Source organism: Castor canadensis, chromosome 6, assembly GCF_047511655.1.
Source record: "Castor canadensis chromosome 6, mCasCan1.hap1v2, whole genome shotgun sequence".
Taxonomy (NCBI): Eukaryota; Metazoa; Chordata; class Mammalia; order Rodentia; family Castoridae; genus Castor; species Castor canadensis.
This window is the reverse complement of record NC_133391.1, coordinates 123756470-123776090: the sequence shown is the minus strand read 5'-3', so window position 1 is coordinate 123776090 and position 19621 is coordinate 123756470. Positions and strand designations below refer to the sequence as shown.

General features: G+C 34.8%; 1 protein-coding gene across 3 annotated transcripts in view; it reads right to left on the bottom strand.

Moving 5' to 3' along the window:
* Positions 1-19621, bottom strand: part of Cenpk (centromere protein K) — a 35910-nt gene that overhangs the window by 9217 nt on the left and 7072 nt on the right. For 2 of the 3 annotated variants that reach the window (XM_074077403.1, XM_020165936.2), the window contains exons 4-6: positions 18675-18731; positions 15190-15262; positions 3737-3783 (exon numbers count right to left, since the gene is read on the bottom strand). In XM_074077403.1, the coding sequence (XP_073933504.1) occupies positions 3737-3783; positions 15190-15262; positions 18675-18731 (177 nt within the window). The remainder of the gene's footprint in view (positions 1-3736; positions 3784-15189; positions 15263-18674; positions 18732-19621) is intronic. The other variant, XM_074077404.1, reaches the window with a different exon arrangement.

The following is a 19621-nucleotide window of genomic DNA, read 5'->3' as shown; positions in this document are numbered from 1 at the left end:
TATAATAAATTTTAGGACATCTTTTTAATCACTTCAAAAAAGAAACTCTGTTGGTAATGTCCCCTACTGTCTCTTGGATTAATACTTAATAGTGAAACTGCTAGTTCATAGAGTATACCCTTCCCATTTTGAAAAACTTCTAGATTGTTTTTTTCCATGACAATACAAATTTCTACCAGCACTACATAAATGTTGTTCCAATTTCTCCACATCTGCACCACATCTGCACTAATACATTATCACTAATTTTGGTTTTTTGTTTTTTTAGTGGGACTGGGGTTTGCAAAGCAGGTGCTCTACTGCTTGAGCCACACCTCCAGTCCATTTTGCTCTGGTTATTTTGGAGATGGGGTCTTGTTGGGCTGGTAGAGTGGCTCAAGTGATGGAGATGGGGTCTTGCAAAGATCTCAGCTTTCCAAGTAGCTATGATTATAGGAGTGAGCCACCGGTGCCTGGCTTAGTATTGTTTATTATTATGGACATCCTAAAGAGTGTAAAGTGGTCCTTTAAAAAAAAAAAAAAAAAACAGACTCTTATCTTATGGACTCAAAAATTTTCTTTTTTAAACTTTTCATTTATTTTTTTGGTGGGCCTGGGGTCAGGGTTTCACACTTGCAAAGCAGGTATTCTACCATCAAAATTTTTCTTATCTCTGGCAAAGTTTTACTTTTTAAAATTCTCATTTGTTCCTTAGATGCCTCTCCTTGAGATTTATATCTTTTATTATTTTGTCTTTCTGTTTAGAAACATTTTGCAAATGTGTATGATCCTTGTCTGGTTATTATATATCTTTCTGATTTTTGACCTATAAAAATCACTATTAAACATTCAACCTATTGTCCCTGAGTCAAGAGCCTCTCTAGTTTAATTTCTAATATATATACATATCCTTGTTTTCAAGGATGTGGGTGAAAAAGTTAACAGCCTGACTACAGAAGAAAGAAACCTAAGGTCTCACAGTCTATGTTCTGACTATGAAAAAATTTCATTGCTTTTAACTCCTTACTTGCACACTGGATTTTGTAGTACCAGGTCCTTTCAAATCCCAATCCTTTCTTTAATTCTATATGGCAGATAACCTCTCTGTCACTATTTCTGTCTCTAAATACACAAATAATTATTTCTTTCCATGTTCTACAACCATGTTAAAATTTTTGTTTCTATCATCAAATTTAAACTAATAGAATGGCATTTTAAAAATACCATTATTGACATTTGTATTAAAATTTGTGATATCATAGTCTCAAGTTGCCCCCAAATGTGTATCTTTCTTGCATACAAAGTACATTCATTCCACCTTGAAAACCTCAAGTCTTTTAACTTATTCTAACATCAATTCAAAAGTCTGAAGTCTTAAACCTCATCTAGATATTTAAATCATATAGGAAGAAGTCTCAAGAGACTTCCAGCTATGAACCTGTGAAATCAAACATGTTATGTACTTCCAATATACGATGGGACAGATATAGGGTAGACATTTGTATTCCAAATGGGAGAAATAGGAAAAAAAAAAAAAAGATAACAGATCCCAAGAATGTTTGAAACACAAGACAAACAACATTCAATCTTAAGTCTAAAAAATAATCGAATAATCTTTGGCTTGAGGCTCTACCTTCTATGCTCATTAGAACACAGGTCCTGCCCTCAGGACACAGTGAGGTAGCAGTTCTGTCCTAGTAGCTTTGCAGGGCATAATCTCTCCCCACCACCACACACATACACAACCTCTGAACATCTCCGTATGTCTCATCATAGCTTGTGAGACAGCACTGCAGCAGCTGTCTATCTGGGCCTTTCATAGCATCTCTATGCCTGAGTATGATGGTTCTGATCCTTTGAAACCTAGATGGAATAAGCCATGTTACTCACCCAGCTTATGTACTCTGTGAACTGGTTCTGGTTCTGTGCACTACAACTCACATTGCACCGGGACCCAGCTGAGGAACACAGCATCTGAGTGTAGGGGCAGGACCTACCATGTAAGGCCATGCTGGGCAGTATACCCTGAGGTCCTACAGGTTTCTATGGTCCCTAATGGGCATTCTTTTAATGTCTCGACCTTTAGCACTTGGATTCAGTTGAGATGGCTATTTTCCTTAGCAGGTGGCTACATTTTTTTTTGGGCAGTACTGGGGATTGAACTCAGGGCCTTGTATTTGCTAGGCAGGTGCTCCACTCCACCAGCCCAGCCTTTCTCATTCTTTATAACATGAGTAGACTGAGGTTTTTTCTAGATCTTGAAATTACTTGAAATTACTTCCTTTCTGATTAATAATTCCACTATTATTTCTTAATTCTCTCACTTTTTTTTACTATCCACAGTCAAAGGGTGACAAACCATACTTCTACACTTTGCTTAAGTATTTCCTGAGCCAAATATTCAACTTCATTGCTCACAAGTTCTACCTTTCTAAGACATAGACACAATCTAGCCAAGACCTTTGTCTCTTTGTAACAAGGATGGTCTTTCCTCCACTGACTAGTAACATTATGGTATTATGAAACGCTCTTTTGGTCTTCCTCCTTGGAAGGAAAAAGACTAAATCCTTGGAATCTCCAAGCTGATGTCTGCTGCAGAATCATCTGAAGCAGAATCTGCCAGAGGATTAACTTCTGTTGAGGAGAAATCTCCACTTATTTCAATGACCACAGGTGTTGTATTGAATTGGTAAAAGTAGAAAACACTGGTTTTTCCCTCTCCATCCTTACAAACATGCTTGTCATTTCCGCTTGAGACTTGAACAGAATGGTCTTTACTGTACCTATTTCTACCAGCATTTTATTCAGCATAACTCAGGCACTCTACAAGAAAACAGGCTTTCTCCGTAGGTCTCCTGTTTTCTTTCTGAATCATTACCAGAATTGCCTTTAAAGGTCTCCTCATGGCAATGCAGGCTTTTTCTAGCATGCAAATTAAAATTTTTCAGCCCCTACCATTATCCAGTTCTAAAGCCACTGTCACATTTTTTTTTTTTTTGTCATAGTACTACTCCCATGTCTCAGTACTAAGATTTTGCCATAGTTCTTTTGGACTGATATTATAACGTACAAGCTGGGCAGCTTATAAAAAATAAAGAGCTGGATGTAGATAAAGTGGTAGAGTGCCTGATTAGCAAGAGCAGGGTCCTGAGCTCAAATGCCAGTATAACCCGCTCCCCGCCCCACCCCACCCCCCAAAAAAGATTAAGCTGTCAACAAATTTAGTACCTAGCAAGAGACCATTTCCTCATAGATAGTACCTCTTTGCTCTGTCCTCCCATGATGGAAGGAAAGAACTATGGTGTCTTCAGCCACTTGTGAGGGCACTGGTCCCATTTATGAGGACTCCATGCTCAGGACCTAATCACCCTGCAAAAGTCTTACCACTTAATAGTCTCACACTGGGGATTAGACTTTCAACATATGAATTGTGGGGAGGGGAAACACAAATATGTAGCCCATAGCAGAAGAGATGTATGTATGTGGTCATTTAGTTGTGTTTAACCTTTTGCTGCTATGAAGAAACTTTAATAAACTAAAAATTAGATACATGATTAAGGTTTACATATTAGCCAACAACAGCAATGGTTCTGAATGACTTCCAAATTCAAATCTTTGAAAATATTCAGTTCAATAAAACATAAACTTGAAAATTTTAATGGTTTAGAATGGTTGTATTTCTCATGTCATGAAACTGATCTAAAACAGTTCTTCTTATAAATTATTTGAAGTTACTACAAATTTGTAAACGACTTACCTCTTCTTGTCCTAATGTTATCAGAACATCTTCAGTCAGAGGAGTTACTATAAAAACAAAAAAAATTATACATATACTCACTTAATTCTCAAGAATTTGATTTTGTGATTTTTCTAAAGTAAACTCCTTCATTTATATATTACAGAACTTTTAATGAAATGTAACACAGTTTTTTAAAATTATTTTTAACACCTTTACACATACAGTATATAAAATATTAGATGAATTTAATCATATTTACACATTTTGGTTTTAGTGCCTTACTTTTCCAAGGCCTCAAATATTTTTCTCTATAGTCATATGATCCTATACATATATATATTCACGTATCAACAAACACATATAAACATAAGAGATTTATTTTTATCATGGCTGGTTTTATAAGAATAAGATACTATCATATATCCTTGTTTTCATCAGCAAAACTCTCATAGAAAAGCTCCCTATCATTGAGTATACATCTAATCCATCATTTTAATGACTACATAAATTCCAAAGTGAGATTATAAGGTTAGCCAGGTGTCCATGGCTCACACCTGAAATCTTAGTTACTTGGGAGGCTGAAACTGGGAGGATCGTGGTTGCAATCCAGCCTGGGCAAAGTTTGAGACCTCCATCTTCAAAATAACTAGAGCCAAATAAACTGGAGGTATAGCTCATGTGGTAGGGCACCTACTTTGTTAATGCACAGCCCTGAGTTCAAACCCAGTCCACCAAAAAAAAAAAAAAGGAATATATTATAATGTATCAAGTGATGCTCTTACAACTGAGAAATAACTTTATGCTTAGTTTTTAGCTATAACCAACAAGAATATAGTAAGTGTCCTTTTATGTCATTATGTACTGGTACTTTTATTTCTATAGAACTTACTCCCACAAATGGAATTTCACAGAACAAAATGTGCATTTTTTGGGATGGGCAGAAATCAGGGCTCCCAGCCCCATGACATAACTTCAAATAGGGAATGTATAAATCTAAAAATAAACTTATCAGCCTCTAAAGAACCTTCTGGATTCTGATTGAAACTGCATTTAGACAGGTTGGGGGATTTAAGGACTAAATTTATGAAAGCCATAAACATGGTATATTCCTTCACTTTTTAGATAATCTTTAATGTTATTCAAAAAGATTTTCAAGTTTTATGTGTTTTGCATGTCTACATAATATTTATTTCAAGGTATTTGACATTTTTATTCTAATATAAATGGGATCACTTTTAAAATTTCATTTTCTAAATCTTTTTTAAGTGCATATAGAACAGTTGATTTTTGTAAACTGAATTTATATCCAGCAATCTATGTACACATTTATTAATTTTACAATTTAATTTCCCTAGACTGTTTTGGAGTTTATATGCATATAACTGTACTTAAGAGAGACCACAATTTCTTCTTTTCCAAACTTCTTCATTTGTAATTCTTGCCGTAGTACAATGGCTAGGATCTCAGCAAATCTTTATGCATGTAATAATGCTAAATAAAAAAGGTTCTATTGTGTGTCCTTTTTTTGCTTTAGTTATTTTTCAGGTAGGGTTTCAACATTTTCACCTGAGGCTGATCACAAAAAGCGATCTTCCCACCTACAGCCTCTTATAGCTGAGACCACAGGCATGCACCATATCTGGCTTATTTATTGAGAATGCACCAGCTGCAACACTAGTGGGAGGTGATAAGCCCTTGCCGCCTAGTAAGCATGAAGTCCTAAATTCAAATTTCAGTACTGTCAAAAAAAAAAAATACTACAGAGATTAACAAATGTTGTCAAAGATGTAGAGAAATTAAAACAATTGTGCACCACTGATGGGATTGTAATGGTATGATGGTTCCACAAAAAAGTGAAAACAGAACTACATGATCTACTAATTTCGCTTCTTGGTATAAACTCAAATGAATTTAAAATCAGTCTTCAGGAGGTATTTACAAACTTATGTGCACAGCAGCAATAGTCACAGTAATCAAGAGTTCAAAACAACCGAAGTGTCCCTCATATATTAAATGGATAAACAAAAATGAAGCATAAGAGTACAAGACAGTATCATTTGGCCTTAAAAAGGAAATTCTGACATGTGCTACAACCTGGATGAATTTTGAGGTTATTATGCTAAATGAAATAAGCCAGTCACAAAAAGTCAAATACTGTATGATTCCTCTTATATGGAGTATCAAAAAATAATCAAACTCATAGAAACAAAGTGGAATAGTAATTGCCAGAGGTTGGGGTAAGCAGAAAAAAGGAATTATTGTGTAATGGGTATAGAATTTCAGATCTGCCATGATAAAAATGTTCTGAAGATTAACTGCAAAACAATATGATAAACATACTTAACGCTACCAAACTATACACTTAGAAATATTTAAGAGAGTAATTTTAAGACTGAGTGCCAGTGGCTCATGCCTGTAATCCTAGCTACTCAGGAAGCAGAGATCAGAAGGATCACAGTTTGAAGCCAGCCCAGGCTAATAGTTTGCAAAACTCTATCTCGAAAAACCCATGACAAAAAAGGCTGGTGGAGTGGCTCAAGGTGAAGGCCCTGAGTTCAAGCCACAGTACTGAAGGAAAAAAAAAAAGGAGAGGGAGAGAGAGTAATTTTATATGTATTTTGCTAAATTAAAATTTAGAAAATAAATGAACCATACATTGTAAGGATTTGTGTAACTATAACAAAATATAACATTCAGGTTTTTGGAATTTCAATAGAGAAGAAAACGGGTAGGAGGGGACTGAAAAACGTGGAAAAACAGTAACTGAATATCTCCCAAATTTTGCTAAAGACATAAATCCACATATTCATTAATCTGACTGAACATCAGACAATATAAACTCAAAGAAACACGTCAAGATATATCCATAATTAATCTTCTGTAAGTTAAAGATGAAGAAAAAATATCTTCTTTATATGGGGAAAAAACATGAGAATGGAAGCTTATTTCTCAACAGCAATCAGAGAGGCAGAAGGAAGCAGCGTATTTTCCAGGTGCTAAAGAGATAACCCTAAATTGCATATTGAGTGAAAATATTCTTCTGGAATGAAGTGGAAATGAAATCTCAGACAAAGAAAAATTAAGAGAATATGTCACTAACATTAACTCTAAAAAGAATGACTACAGAAAACTCTTGAAACAGAAACAATAAGAAGGAATTTCAAAACATTAGTAAGAAAAAATAAGAAAGAAAAACACGGAACAAAGCTACCATGAATCTTATAATCACAAGGAAATAAATTCCACTAACTATTTGAGGACAGCTTGAAAATAGATTTAAGCTTCTCAGTAGTCTTCAATGAGACCTTTTGTAACCTTAAAATCATCAGAAGAGGAAGATAATCTGTGTTCAGCTTCCTGACCAACAGAAACCATGACATAATAAATGTATGTTCTTTTAAGCCATTCTGAAGTCCAAAACAAGATTAGAAAACTGACAACTGTATGAAGCTGGTCTTTTAGTCTGCTGGGGTTCATTATTTGCTTAACGTTTCTTTAATTTTCTAAAATTTAAAAAAATCGTTGCGGTGAAGAGATTTTAAAAAGCCTCTTATCTATCTACCAATCTAGTAGATTGGTGATGAGGGCATGGAGGTAAATCTGCAGAATTTGGGCTCAGTATTTACTGATTAGCTATATATAAGCATGAAAAAGGAAGACTCTTCCTTTAACAGAAGGACTTTGTGTGTGTGTGTGTATGGTACTGGGCCATGAACTCAGGGCCTTTACCTTGAGCCACTCCACCAGCTTTATTTTTTTGCAAAGGATTTTTCAAGATAGGGTCTTGCAGAACTATTTGCCCAGTCTGGCTTTGACCTGTGGTCCTCCTGATCTCTGCCTCCTGAGTAGCTAGGATTACAGGTGTGAGCAACCAGCACCCAGCAAAAAGAGAAGGACTCTTAAATTTATAGTTCATCAAATAGATTCCATGCAGTAAGTGAGGTAATAGAGATCAGTCAAGAATTGGAGGCATATGTAGAATATTTTAGAAAAGATGTCTAGGAATTACAACAATATCTAAGTTTGATGTTGCAAGGACTGGTTTGAATGTATAGATTTGGAAACTGTTATTGGATGAATTATGTTCTCCAACCTCAAATATGTTAAAGCCTAACACTCAATACCTTAGAATGTGACTACTTGGAACTGAGTATTTAAAAGTTAATTAAGTTAAATGAGATCATTAAGATTTTCCCCAATCCAGTATGAAAGGTATACTATTAGAAAATAATAAGATACAGACACACAGCAAAGAACACATACAGAAAAAGGAAGCAGATAGGTGTTATGGTTTGGATGAGAGCCCCCCAAAGGTCCATGTGTTAAAGACTTGGTCCCCAGGGTTGCCTAATGGGAAGTGCTGTGCACCATCAGGAGGTGGAGACTAATGGAAGGTCTATAGGTAATTGGGGGCATGCCATTGAAGGGGATTGTGAGATCCTCTTCTCCTCCTATTACTCTGTTCCATGGCTCATGGTTTAAGCATTTTGCTCCATAATATGTGCTCCACCATTGCCATACAACACCTCTACCAGAGGCCAAAAGAATAGGTCCACCTAATCTTGGACTGAAATCTCCAGAACCATGAGCTAAATAAACTCTTTCTGTTACATGTTAATAACCTCATGTGACAGAAAACTGACTAACGCAATGATTCTGTAAAGGTCAAGGAGAGAGTCCCTAGAAGAAATCAGCCTTGCTGATATCTTGATTTTAGACATCTAGCTTCCAGAATTGTGAGAAAATAATTTCCATTGTTTCAAGTCACAAAGTCCATGCTAATTTATGAGACCATTTGTTACAGCCCCAGAAAACTAATACAGAAGTCATTATTACAGATACAACCTGTAATCAGGATCAGAAAACATAATGCTGGTATAGCACATAGGATAAGAAGTGAATAAAGTTGGCAAGATGACAAAATAGAAGCTTAATACTCTTGACTTTGAGAATGAGAAGAGCCACAGAAACAAAGAAGAGACTTACACTCTGAAGAGATAAAGAGCAAGCACTTGGAATCACAAAAGGAGAGACAGCATTAGGAATCATGCAAGAAGTGACAGAACAACTGAAAACCAAGGAAAAACAGAAAGGCAACAGAGAAAAGTAGGAAACAGTCTGCAACTCCAAACCTGGCTCCCCAGTAGGGAGGGAAAGCCACACCATAAGATAAGCCAGGAAGCACTGGCAAATGGCAGACTTACCTGAAGGATAAGCATGTACTTTCCACAAGCCCTAAACCAAAATCAAGGATTTGGTGTGATTGTGACAACTCCTGTATAGTAGGCTAGCAAATGGAGAAGAAAGACATTTTTTTGCTACCCATATCTGGGAGTGCTACACCCAGGTACTACCTTGAGAGGGGGCTTACTTACTCTGGGGACACTGTGGAAAACCTGCCAGTGTCTTGGTGAGAGATGGCCACAATGGGAGTCTGATATGGACCAGCTAAAAAGTTTAAGCAGTAGAGAGCACTGGCAATAACAGGCAAAGTAATCAGTGTTCTTATCCTTTCAGGCGAAGAGTGAGTATCCTTGCCTGAGGATTACAGTGGTAAAAAAGCACAAAACCTCACCTCTCAGCTGCATTAGGACTGCTACTAGACTAAACTGAGAGCTCTGAGCCCATATCCTGAGGATCATGCAATTTCCTGAGCTTCTTCTCTCCCATAGGTGGTTAACTGCTGGGCAGGAACTGAAAACACTGAAGCTGGGAGGCAAAGTAGATACCTCAGTTCACCTGGTCTAGTACTCAACTCAGTGATTAAAACTAGAACCAATGATTTGGCTGCAGATGTGTAAATCCCAAAGCAGAGAAGAAAAAAAGAAAAGAAAAGGCAACATGACTCATTGAAAAGTGAACAATTCTTTAACAGACTCTAATGATAGTGAACAAGATGAAATGTCATACAAAAAATTCAAAGTAATGGTTATAAGAATGATTACTAAATGTAAAAAGGGTATGAACAAACACCTGAATGAATTAAAAAAGAATACAAATAAACAGCTGAATGAGACAAGAAAAAAATGCAGAATATAAAAGAAGAATTCAATAGATACAGGAATGCTGAAAAAAATCACATAGAAATTCTGGAAATTTTTTGGTAAGTTAAATTTAAAAAACTGAATTAAAAGCCTCACAAACAGGCCAGATGAAATTAAAGACAAAATATCAGGTTTTAAAGACAAGGTAAAAAAAAAGAAGATATTATCAATAAAATACGCAAGACCACCTCTGGGACACCATTAAAAGACCAAACTTAAGGATCACAGGCAGAGAAGAAGAGATGGAAGCACAAGGCAAAGAAAACTTGTTCATTAATACCAAAAAAATTCTGAAACCTTGGGAAAGAAATGGCCATGCAGCTACAGGAGACTATAGAATATAAAATAGACAAGACCAGAAAGTCACCACTCCAAGGCATATTACAGTTAAAAGATTAACTGTACAGAACAAGGAAAGAATATTGAAAGCTGCAAGAGAGAAGTTCCAAGTACCAAATAAAGGAAATCCATCAAAACGATAGCATATTTCCCAACCAAATCCCCAGAAGCCATGAAAGAAAATAACTGCTAAACCAGATTACTGTATCCAATAACGCTATCCTTCACAACTGAAGGAAAATACAAACCCTCTATGATACACAAAAGCTAAAGCAATTCATGAGCACTAAGCCTATAATGCAGAAGATACTTAAAGAAATCCTACACACAGAAGAGGAACATGAAAACATGAGAAAGAATAAATCTCACTAAACAAGCAAATAATGATTAAGAAAGAATTAAACACTACAAAGCAACAAAATGGTAGCAATTACTACATATTTTTTAATAACTCTGAATTGTAATGGTTTAAAAATCTGCAATCAAAGACACAGACTCGCTGATGGGATTAAAAAACAAGACCCAACCATTTGTTGCCTACAAAAAATATACCTCACTGACAAAGACAAATAAAGGCTTAAAGAGAAAACATGAAAAAAGATAGAACAAGCAAAAGGAGCCCTCAAACAAGCAGAAATAGCTATGTTCATATTTGACAAAGCAGACTTTAAACTTAGAAAAGACAAACCAGGTCACTACATATTGATAAAGGGAACAATCTATCAGGAAGATATAACAATTGTAAATATGTATCTACTGGACATTATCACAGCTAATTTAATAAAGAAAACTATTGGACATAAAAGCAGATAGACTCCACAATTAATTGTGGATGACTTTAATACTCTACTCTCACCACTAGACATGTCATCCAGAAATGAAATCAACAAAGAAACTTATAACACTATATATTTCAACCAATAGCCTTAGAATATAAATTATTTTCAGCAATCTATAGAATTGTGAACAAGATAGATTATATTTAGGACATAAATTAAGTCTTAGAAAATATAAGAAAAATAAAATTCCTTCTATATTGTATGAGACCACAATGGAATAAAACAAGACACCAATAGCAAGACAAACTACAGAACATACACAAAAACATGGAGACTGAACAACACACTTTTGAATGTTCAGTGGGTTACTGAAAAAATAGAGGGAAAATTTTAAAAATCATACAATCAAATGGAAATGAAAACACAACTTATCACAAGTTTGGGACACAGTAAAGGCAGTGCTAAGAGGAAATTTCATGGCTATGAGTGCCTACATTAAAAAATCTGGAGATCTCAAATAACTTCACAGTGCACCTTAAGGACTTAGAAAAACAACAAGCCAAACCCAAAATCAGTAAATGGAAAGAATTAATAAAGGGCAGAAATTAGTGAAATGGAGACTAAAAGAATACAAAGAATCAATCAAAAAGTTGGTTCTTTGAAAAGATAAACTGGATTGAAAAGCCATTAACAGAAGAAAAAGGGAGTAGACTCCAAAAATAAAAGTACAGATAAAGAAGGGATTATCAAACAAATAACACTGAAATTCAGAGGATCATTAGGGAATACTTCAAAAACACTAGATAGATCAAAAGATCTCCTATGTTCGTGGATCAACAGAATTAATATTGTGAAAATTACAGAAGGCAATCTATAGATTCAATGCAATCCTCATCAAAATTCCAGTGAAATTCTAAAGAAAATTCTACTCTAAAATACATATGGAAGCATAAAATCACTCCCTAAATAGCTAAAGCAATCCTAAGCAAAAAGAAAGCAATGATGGAGGTATCACAATATTCAGTTCAAATCTATACTACAGAGCCACAATAACAAAAGCAACATGGTATTGGCACAAAAACAGACACATGGATCAATGTAATAGAAGACCCAGAAATAAGCCCATCCAAAAACATATGTTGAAAACAAGACAGCCCCTTCAACAAGTGGTGTTTAGAAAAATGGATATGCACATGTACAAACTAGATCACTTTTAACCTGCACAAAAACATCAGCTCAACATGGATAAAAGATCTTAATTTAAGACCTGAACCTTGAGAACTGCTCCAAGAAAACTATTGACTATACAGGCATAGGCAAGGACTTCCTAAATAGAACTCAAGAAATAAGAGCAAGAATTGACAAATTAGATTGCATCAAATTAAAAAGCTTCTGCACATCAAGAAAACAATTACCAGAATCAAGAGACAGTCTACAGAGTGCTAGAATAGTTGTAAGCTGTTCATCTGAGGATGAACTAATATCCAGAATACATGAACACCTCAAAAAGTTAAAAAGAATAAACAATCTAATAAAGTCATAGATGAAATGAACACACAGTTCTCAGAAGTACAAACGGCTAATAAATACATGAAGAAATATTCAACATCCTTAGCCAAAAAGGAAATGCAAATCAAAACAACACTGAGATTCCATCTCACATAAATATAGCTATCATCATGAAATCAAAGAACAGATGCTAGTGAGGATATGAGGAAAAGGGAACCCTTTTACACTGTTGGTGGGAATCAAAATTGGGTCCACCAGTATTGAAATCAGTAGGGAGGATCCTCAAAAAATCAAAAATAGGACTTCCATATGACCCAGCCATACCACTCTTAGGCATATACCTGAAGAAATGCAAGTTAGCATGCAATAGAGATAGCCACACACCCATGTTTATGACAGCACTATTCACAATAGTCAGGTTATGGAATCAGCATAGTGCCCATCAACCAATGACTGTGATATATCTATGTCTACACACACACACACACACACACACACACACACACATACACACACACACACACATACACACACACACACACACATACACACACACACACATACACACACACACACACATACACACACACACACACATACACACACAACACACACACACACACACAACACACACACACACACACACACAACACACACACACACACACACATACACAAACACAAAGAATGAAATTGGTTATGGGTGGTGGTGCACTTCTGGAGTCCCAACTACAAGAGAGGCAGAGACGGGACAATTAAGGTTTGAGGCAAACCTAGGCAAAAAGTTAGGGAGATCCTCTCAACAAATAAGTCAGGCATTGTGGCATATACTTATAATTCCAGCTATGTGAGAGGTGGATGTAAAAGGAGTATGAGCTGAGGCCAGTTCCAAGTAAAAGCATAAGATCCTATCTGAAAAATAAAGCAAAGAGGGCTAAGGACATCACTAAAGTGGGAATACTTGCCTAGCAAGCATAAGGAAATGACTTTAAACTCCAGTACTGGCAAAAACAATAAAAACAAAAAAAAGGAATGAAATTGTTGTTTGCAGAAAAATAGATGGAACTAGAGATCATCATATTAAGCAAAATAAGACAGATTCAGATAGACAAATATTGCATGTTTTCTCTAATACGTGGAATCTAGACCTAAAATATATACAACATGAATATAGATGAGAGATTGTTGACGGGGGTGAAGAAACCAGATCTGAGGAGAGCAAAAGGAGAGGGTGATGAGGGGTGAATACAATGAAGAATGTTACATGCATGTATAAAAACCATTGCCAGGTGCCAGTGGCTCACGCCTATAATCCTAGCTACTCAGGAGGCAGAGATCAGGAGGATCATGGTTCAAAGCCAGCCTGGGCAAATAGTTCATAGGCCCCTATCTTGAAAAACCCTATCATAAAAAACCGGGCTGGTGGAGTGGCTCAAGGTAAAGTCCCTGAGTTCAAGTCCCAGTACAGTAAAACAACAACAAAAACAAAAAAGAAATTAAATATTGTTTAAAAAAAAGGAGAGGGAGGCTAAGGGTATGGCTCAAATTGTAGAGTACCTGCCTAGCAAATAAGTCCCTGAGTTTAAATCTCAAAATACAAATAAATAAATAAAAATTTTAAAAACGGAGGTGCCAAGAAGTATAAGAAAGAATAAAAGCAGGAATGAATATGATCAAAGTGTACTACATGCATGTATAGAAGTATCAAATGAATCTCCTTTGTACAATTAAGTACACTTAGAAAAAAAGCAAATAAAGCTGAGCACGGTCCTCTTGAGAACACTGACATTTTACAGGTAAGCATGATCAGCATTAGAGATGCTCAAGTATGCTGCTCAAAAGGAGGTAGGATACATTATTTAAGCAAATTTTAAAATTACAATTATATATATCCCTATACACTATCAGAAGTACAAAAAATGTGCCAGGAGTGGTAATACATGCCTATAATCCCAGCTACTACGACACACACAAGGGATAGAGCACTTGCGTAGCCAGTGGGAGGCCTTGGGCTCTGATCCTCAGTTTCACAAAAACTGAGGATCGCTAAATTAAAGACAAAGAGGTAGTAATGAAGATATGGAACTATAGTGGAATTCACAGAAATTCAGCAATTAAAATAAAAATTGGATGAAACTGTGTAGGAAGAGAACAAGGAGAAAAAATAGCCTAAGACTGCTTCATGGGAAATGCCAAAAACTAGGGTAGAGAATGATAAGCCTACAAAGGTGACTATGTGGGGAAGAGTAAAAAAGAAAGGTAAAACAAGACCACGCAATCCATGTAGAAAACCAGATATAGATACAGACACATATGGCCCAGAGTAACTTAAGACTTTCATAATAAAAAATTTACCAATTGGGACTTGGCAACTACATTTTTAAAGCTATTTTCTGTTTCTATAGGCAAAAATATTTAGCTCCAGTAGGACAAATAAAGAGATAGCACAAAAACTATGTAACCCTTATATAAAGAAACACGTAAAATAAAATTAACTTTTCCATTAGGTAAGTTTCATTCATTAAAAAACCCAGTACAGTTTCCACTGGGTAAAAGGCAGTGTCAATAAGGATAAAATAGTAAGTTTAATAAGTTTTCCAAAATCAGTATTATTACATTCTAATGTAAGACAGATGTTTACAAAATAATAACACAAAAAAAAAAAATGGAATAGCTTCTTCGTATAAATGGAAGTTAGGCAATTTCAAGAAGGCCAAATGGATCATATAATTCTTCTGAGTTCACTAAATTAATTTGCCATTAATTTGTTTATAAAAGTACAAACCTAAAAAGAATCTTACTTTCAGGTGTTTCTTTCTGCCATTGACTGAGTTCAGCGGTCAAACATTTCATTTGCATAATTAATAATGAGAGCTAAGAAGAAGAGTAAGAGAATCAAAACAAAGGCATTTCTTGTGAAATATTCATAGCCATTTATAGGTGAAAATATATACAATCTTAATACTTTAATATTAGTTAATAGCATAAATAGCTAACAAAACAGCACCAGTAAATCACAAAAAAGTTATTAGCATAAACAGGATTCTTCTAAAATGTTAACTAAAAAAAATATTAACTACAGCACATAAATTGCCTATTATACCAATAATATACTATTAAAAATGATGAATTCTGCTTTATACTCAAACAAAAAGAACCTAAGCAAATAAATTTTGTTTCCTAAACAAATATATAAGATGCTGACAGAGCAAGACCAAGTCTCAAAAAGAAAAGGATGTTACTTCTTATCAACATTTTAGTCAACTTTCCCTTAAAAATGTTCTTTTCCTCTCCATGTCCTTTAAGAAAAATTGTAACTATTTTTAGTTGAGTAGCTACAAATCTAAATACATGTATGGAGATTATAAAATGAAACCGGTCCCATAAGCCACATATAAAAACCAATTGCATTACATACCTTTATAGCTCATTCTATCTTAATAATTAAAAATCTTTAAGAAAAATCTATTTACCGATAGGACTGTAAGTCCATAAATGCTCAAAGTTAAATTGCAGTTCATGTGTGTGTGTGTGTGTATACAGACAGGTATATATATATATATATATATATATATATATATATATATATACTATTTATAATTCTTATTGGTACCCAGACAGATTAAAAAATGACATTTTTAAAATGCAATGTATTTTATTGCAGTGTTTACACAGGGCACCAAGTATTATCATTTGTACCCCATGGTAACTCAAAGACCTGCTCTGTATTATAAAATTGTCTACTGAAACATCAGAAGAGAAAAAAATTGTAGTCTTTAAAGCTTTAATTATATGAACATTCATTTACAGATACTTAAAATCTTTAAAGTAGTTTAATTATCTATTTCCTTTAGACAAATAAGTGGAAAAGTTTTTTGTGAACTGTAAAGCAATTCATAAATGTATTTAAACAAGGTAAGCTGTCATATGATGATAAAGAATCCATTTCCTTCTTCTCCTACTAGGCTGGAACATACGAAATTATTCATATTCAATTTTAACCCGTAAAAGCCTGTAAGTTCATAGTTTAACCTCATATTATATCGATGAAACACAGATCTTAACTTGTCAAAGTCCAGCAAATCAAACAACCAAATTAGTTCTGATCTTGCTATAAACAACCCTTCCTAAAAATGGTAGTATTTCTAAAGTAATTAAATATGAAAGTCTGAGAAATTCTTCTATTTTCTCAGTTAAAATGTTTCCTTCAGAAAATAGATTGAGTCTTTTTTTTGTTTTTGTTTCTTGTGGAACTTGAGTTTGAACTCAGGGCCTCATACTTGCTAGGCAGGTACTCTATCACTTGAGCCACTCCACCAGCCCTATTCTGTGTGAGGTACTTTTGAGATAGGGTCTCAGGAACTATTTGCTGGGGGCTGGCCTCCAACTGCGATCCTCTTGATCTCTGCCTTCCAAGTACCTAGGATTATAATACTAAAGGTGTGAAGCTACTAAGCATGTAGAAATTGACAGGCCTGAAACTGCTACTTTTAGAAAGGTCTGCTATTATCACTTGAGCCATGTCCCTAGTCCATTATTACCAATTCTTAGATGAAGGACCCGGCATAACAATCATTTCCAAAAGAATTAGTTTTTGCCTTTCTTTATGTTTCTTTTTCTTTTTTTTTTTTTATAATCATGGGCTTTTACTTTTATATTATTAAAATTATACTTTATGATTTCAAATTGGGACTGAAGTAGCACCTTCAAGTTAGTCTTTTACATTCTTCTACCAGTTTTGTGAAACTTTCATTGGAATCAACTGTTAATTTCACTTGTCCTTAGAATTGTTATTACTAAAATGTTTTTAACTTTTTTTGTTTTTCTTTTTTTGAAACAGGGTCTCAGTATCAAGCCCAGCCTGGCCTAGAACTCACTATATAGATAGGGTTGGCTTGAAACTCACAATCACAATCTGGGGTTGGCTTGAAACTCACAATCAATTGCCTCAACCTCCCAAGTAGTAGGATTACAGGTGTGAGTCTGTTTCTAACTTCTTATATGAGAAAACAAAACTAACTTTTCTTTCATAATGTCTAAATTGATATTACTAACTAAGTTTTCTCCTATCCCTAGTCTATACAAATAGTTTCCTAGCTTTTCTTGGAAGAGTTTTTGGTAATTCACCATGAATTTATGTTATATATGATGACAATACAGATCCACTTGTATTTTTTTCCACATGGATTTACAGTTGCATGACTATCACTATTAATCAATTCATTCCTTTCTCACAGATTTGAATGATCGTATCTGTCACACTTTATTTTTTGGGGCAGTACTGAGGGGTTCAAACTCAGGGCCTTACTAGGCAGGTGCTCAACTAATTGAGTCATGACCCCAAGACCTTTTTGCTTTAGGTATTTTTTCAAATAGGGTCTCACACTTATGCCAGGGCAACCAGGACTACTATCCTATTTATGATTCCTGCATAGCTGGGATGACAGGCTGTACCACTACACTCAGCTTTTATTGATTGAGATGGGGTCTCATAACTTTTTGCCTAGGCTGTCCTCAAATCACGATTGTCCAGATCACCAACTACTGAACACTGAGTAGCTAGGATTATAGACGTGAGCCACTGCACACAGCTCACACTGTTTGATTTTAGTGTTTTTTCAGATTAGGGTGTCCTGTATTTGCTCCAAGGCCCTATGATCCTCCTGTCTCTGCCAAGTTGAATATTTTTAAATTCTTAATTTGATCCACTGATCTATTCCTACATCAATACACAACTCTCTGATTATTTTAATGGATATCTTAGCCCTTTTTAAAAAGCCTACAATAAAATCAATTAAGGGTCCATGTAGTAAAATATCTTTGGTTATTATACCTAACACAAAGTAGAGCTTTTTTTGCTCCATTTTTTTATTGCTTTAATTTTTTTAACAAGGTATCATAATAGCAACCAACAAGCAATTCATTCAACTATTATAAGACAAATAATAAAGAAAATGCTTTTTTATTTGTAACAGCTTGATCCAAACATTTTCTTCCAACTCTTATATTAGAAAGAGCATGAAGCCATGAGACCATGGCTCAAGTGGTAGAGTGCCTACTTAGCAAATGTAAGACCCTGAGTTCAAACCCCAGTACCATTAAAAAGAAACAAAAAACAAAAAAACCCCAGCAAACTAAAAAAAGAATAGGGAGCTTACTAACTGTTTAAAGCATACAAGTATTAACAACACTATTTTATTAGGGACAAATATAAACAAATATGCTTCTTTTCCAAAAAGAATGAATTCAATTTACCTATTTTGAGGAGGAAAAAAAAAGTTCATACCTGAGCATTTGAATTAGTGAGTGTCTCAGTTCCAATAAGTGACAATTTATTCTGACACTTCATTAAAAAAAAAAAAAAAGTTACACACATAACCCACAGACAATTTCCCCATTTTCTCCTTTCATATACCATTCCCCGTAACAACATGAAAATATCTGATGTAAAGAGTCTGTTTAATTCCTGTCTTTCTAAACAAGAGGATCAAGAAGGCAGTGAAAGCAGGTCCCAAAGTGAATACATCTAAAGGAAAAGGGGGCACTAGAATGAAAGAAAAAGAAAAACTAACAGCAAGTGTGAATTATAAGCTATATATAATGGGAAAAACGGGAGAGAAGGGAACAAGAGGGAAAGTACTAGAGGAAAATAATGAAATAAGTAAAAAGTTAAGATCATAAGAAAAAAAAGCCTCCAACTGATATTGTTTCTGTGCCATTAAAAAACCCAAAACTGCTAATATTGTGGAGGTAAAATATGAGGAATTTAAATCTTATTTCTAGCTGCAATATTTTTCTACAAAAAGTTTTAAGGTTATTTTTAAATCCAAATTTCTTTACTGAAATGCCCCCAAAAGACTATCTAGCTAATACATTGATGATTATCTAGTTAATACATTAATGATATTTTTAAATGATGGGGGGAAAAAAAAAGATTCCATTAATATGCTCTGGTCTGAAGCTTGAAACTTTACTGGAAAGAATATGATGCTAAAAATACCTATGGTCTATATCACATACTATATTATTTTAAGTGGCACAAAGTTTTCCCAAATAATTATAGTATTTTGATAGAACCCAACATGGCTCTATCTCACTAAAACAGAAAATATCTTGGGTTCAATTTTCTAAATTAATTCATGTTTCACTTACAATTATGGGTTCTTCACATTTGTATACAGTCTATTTTGAGGTCTAATCCCACCACCAGCCACCATGAACGAGGTATCCACG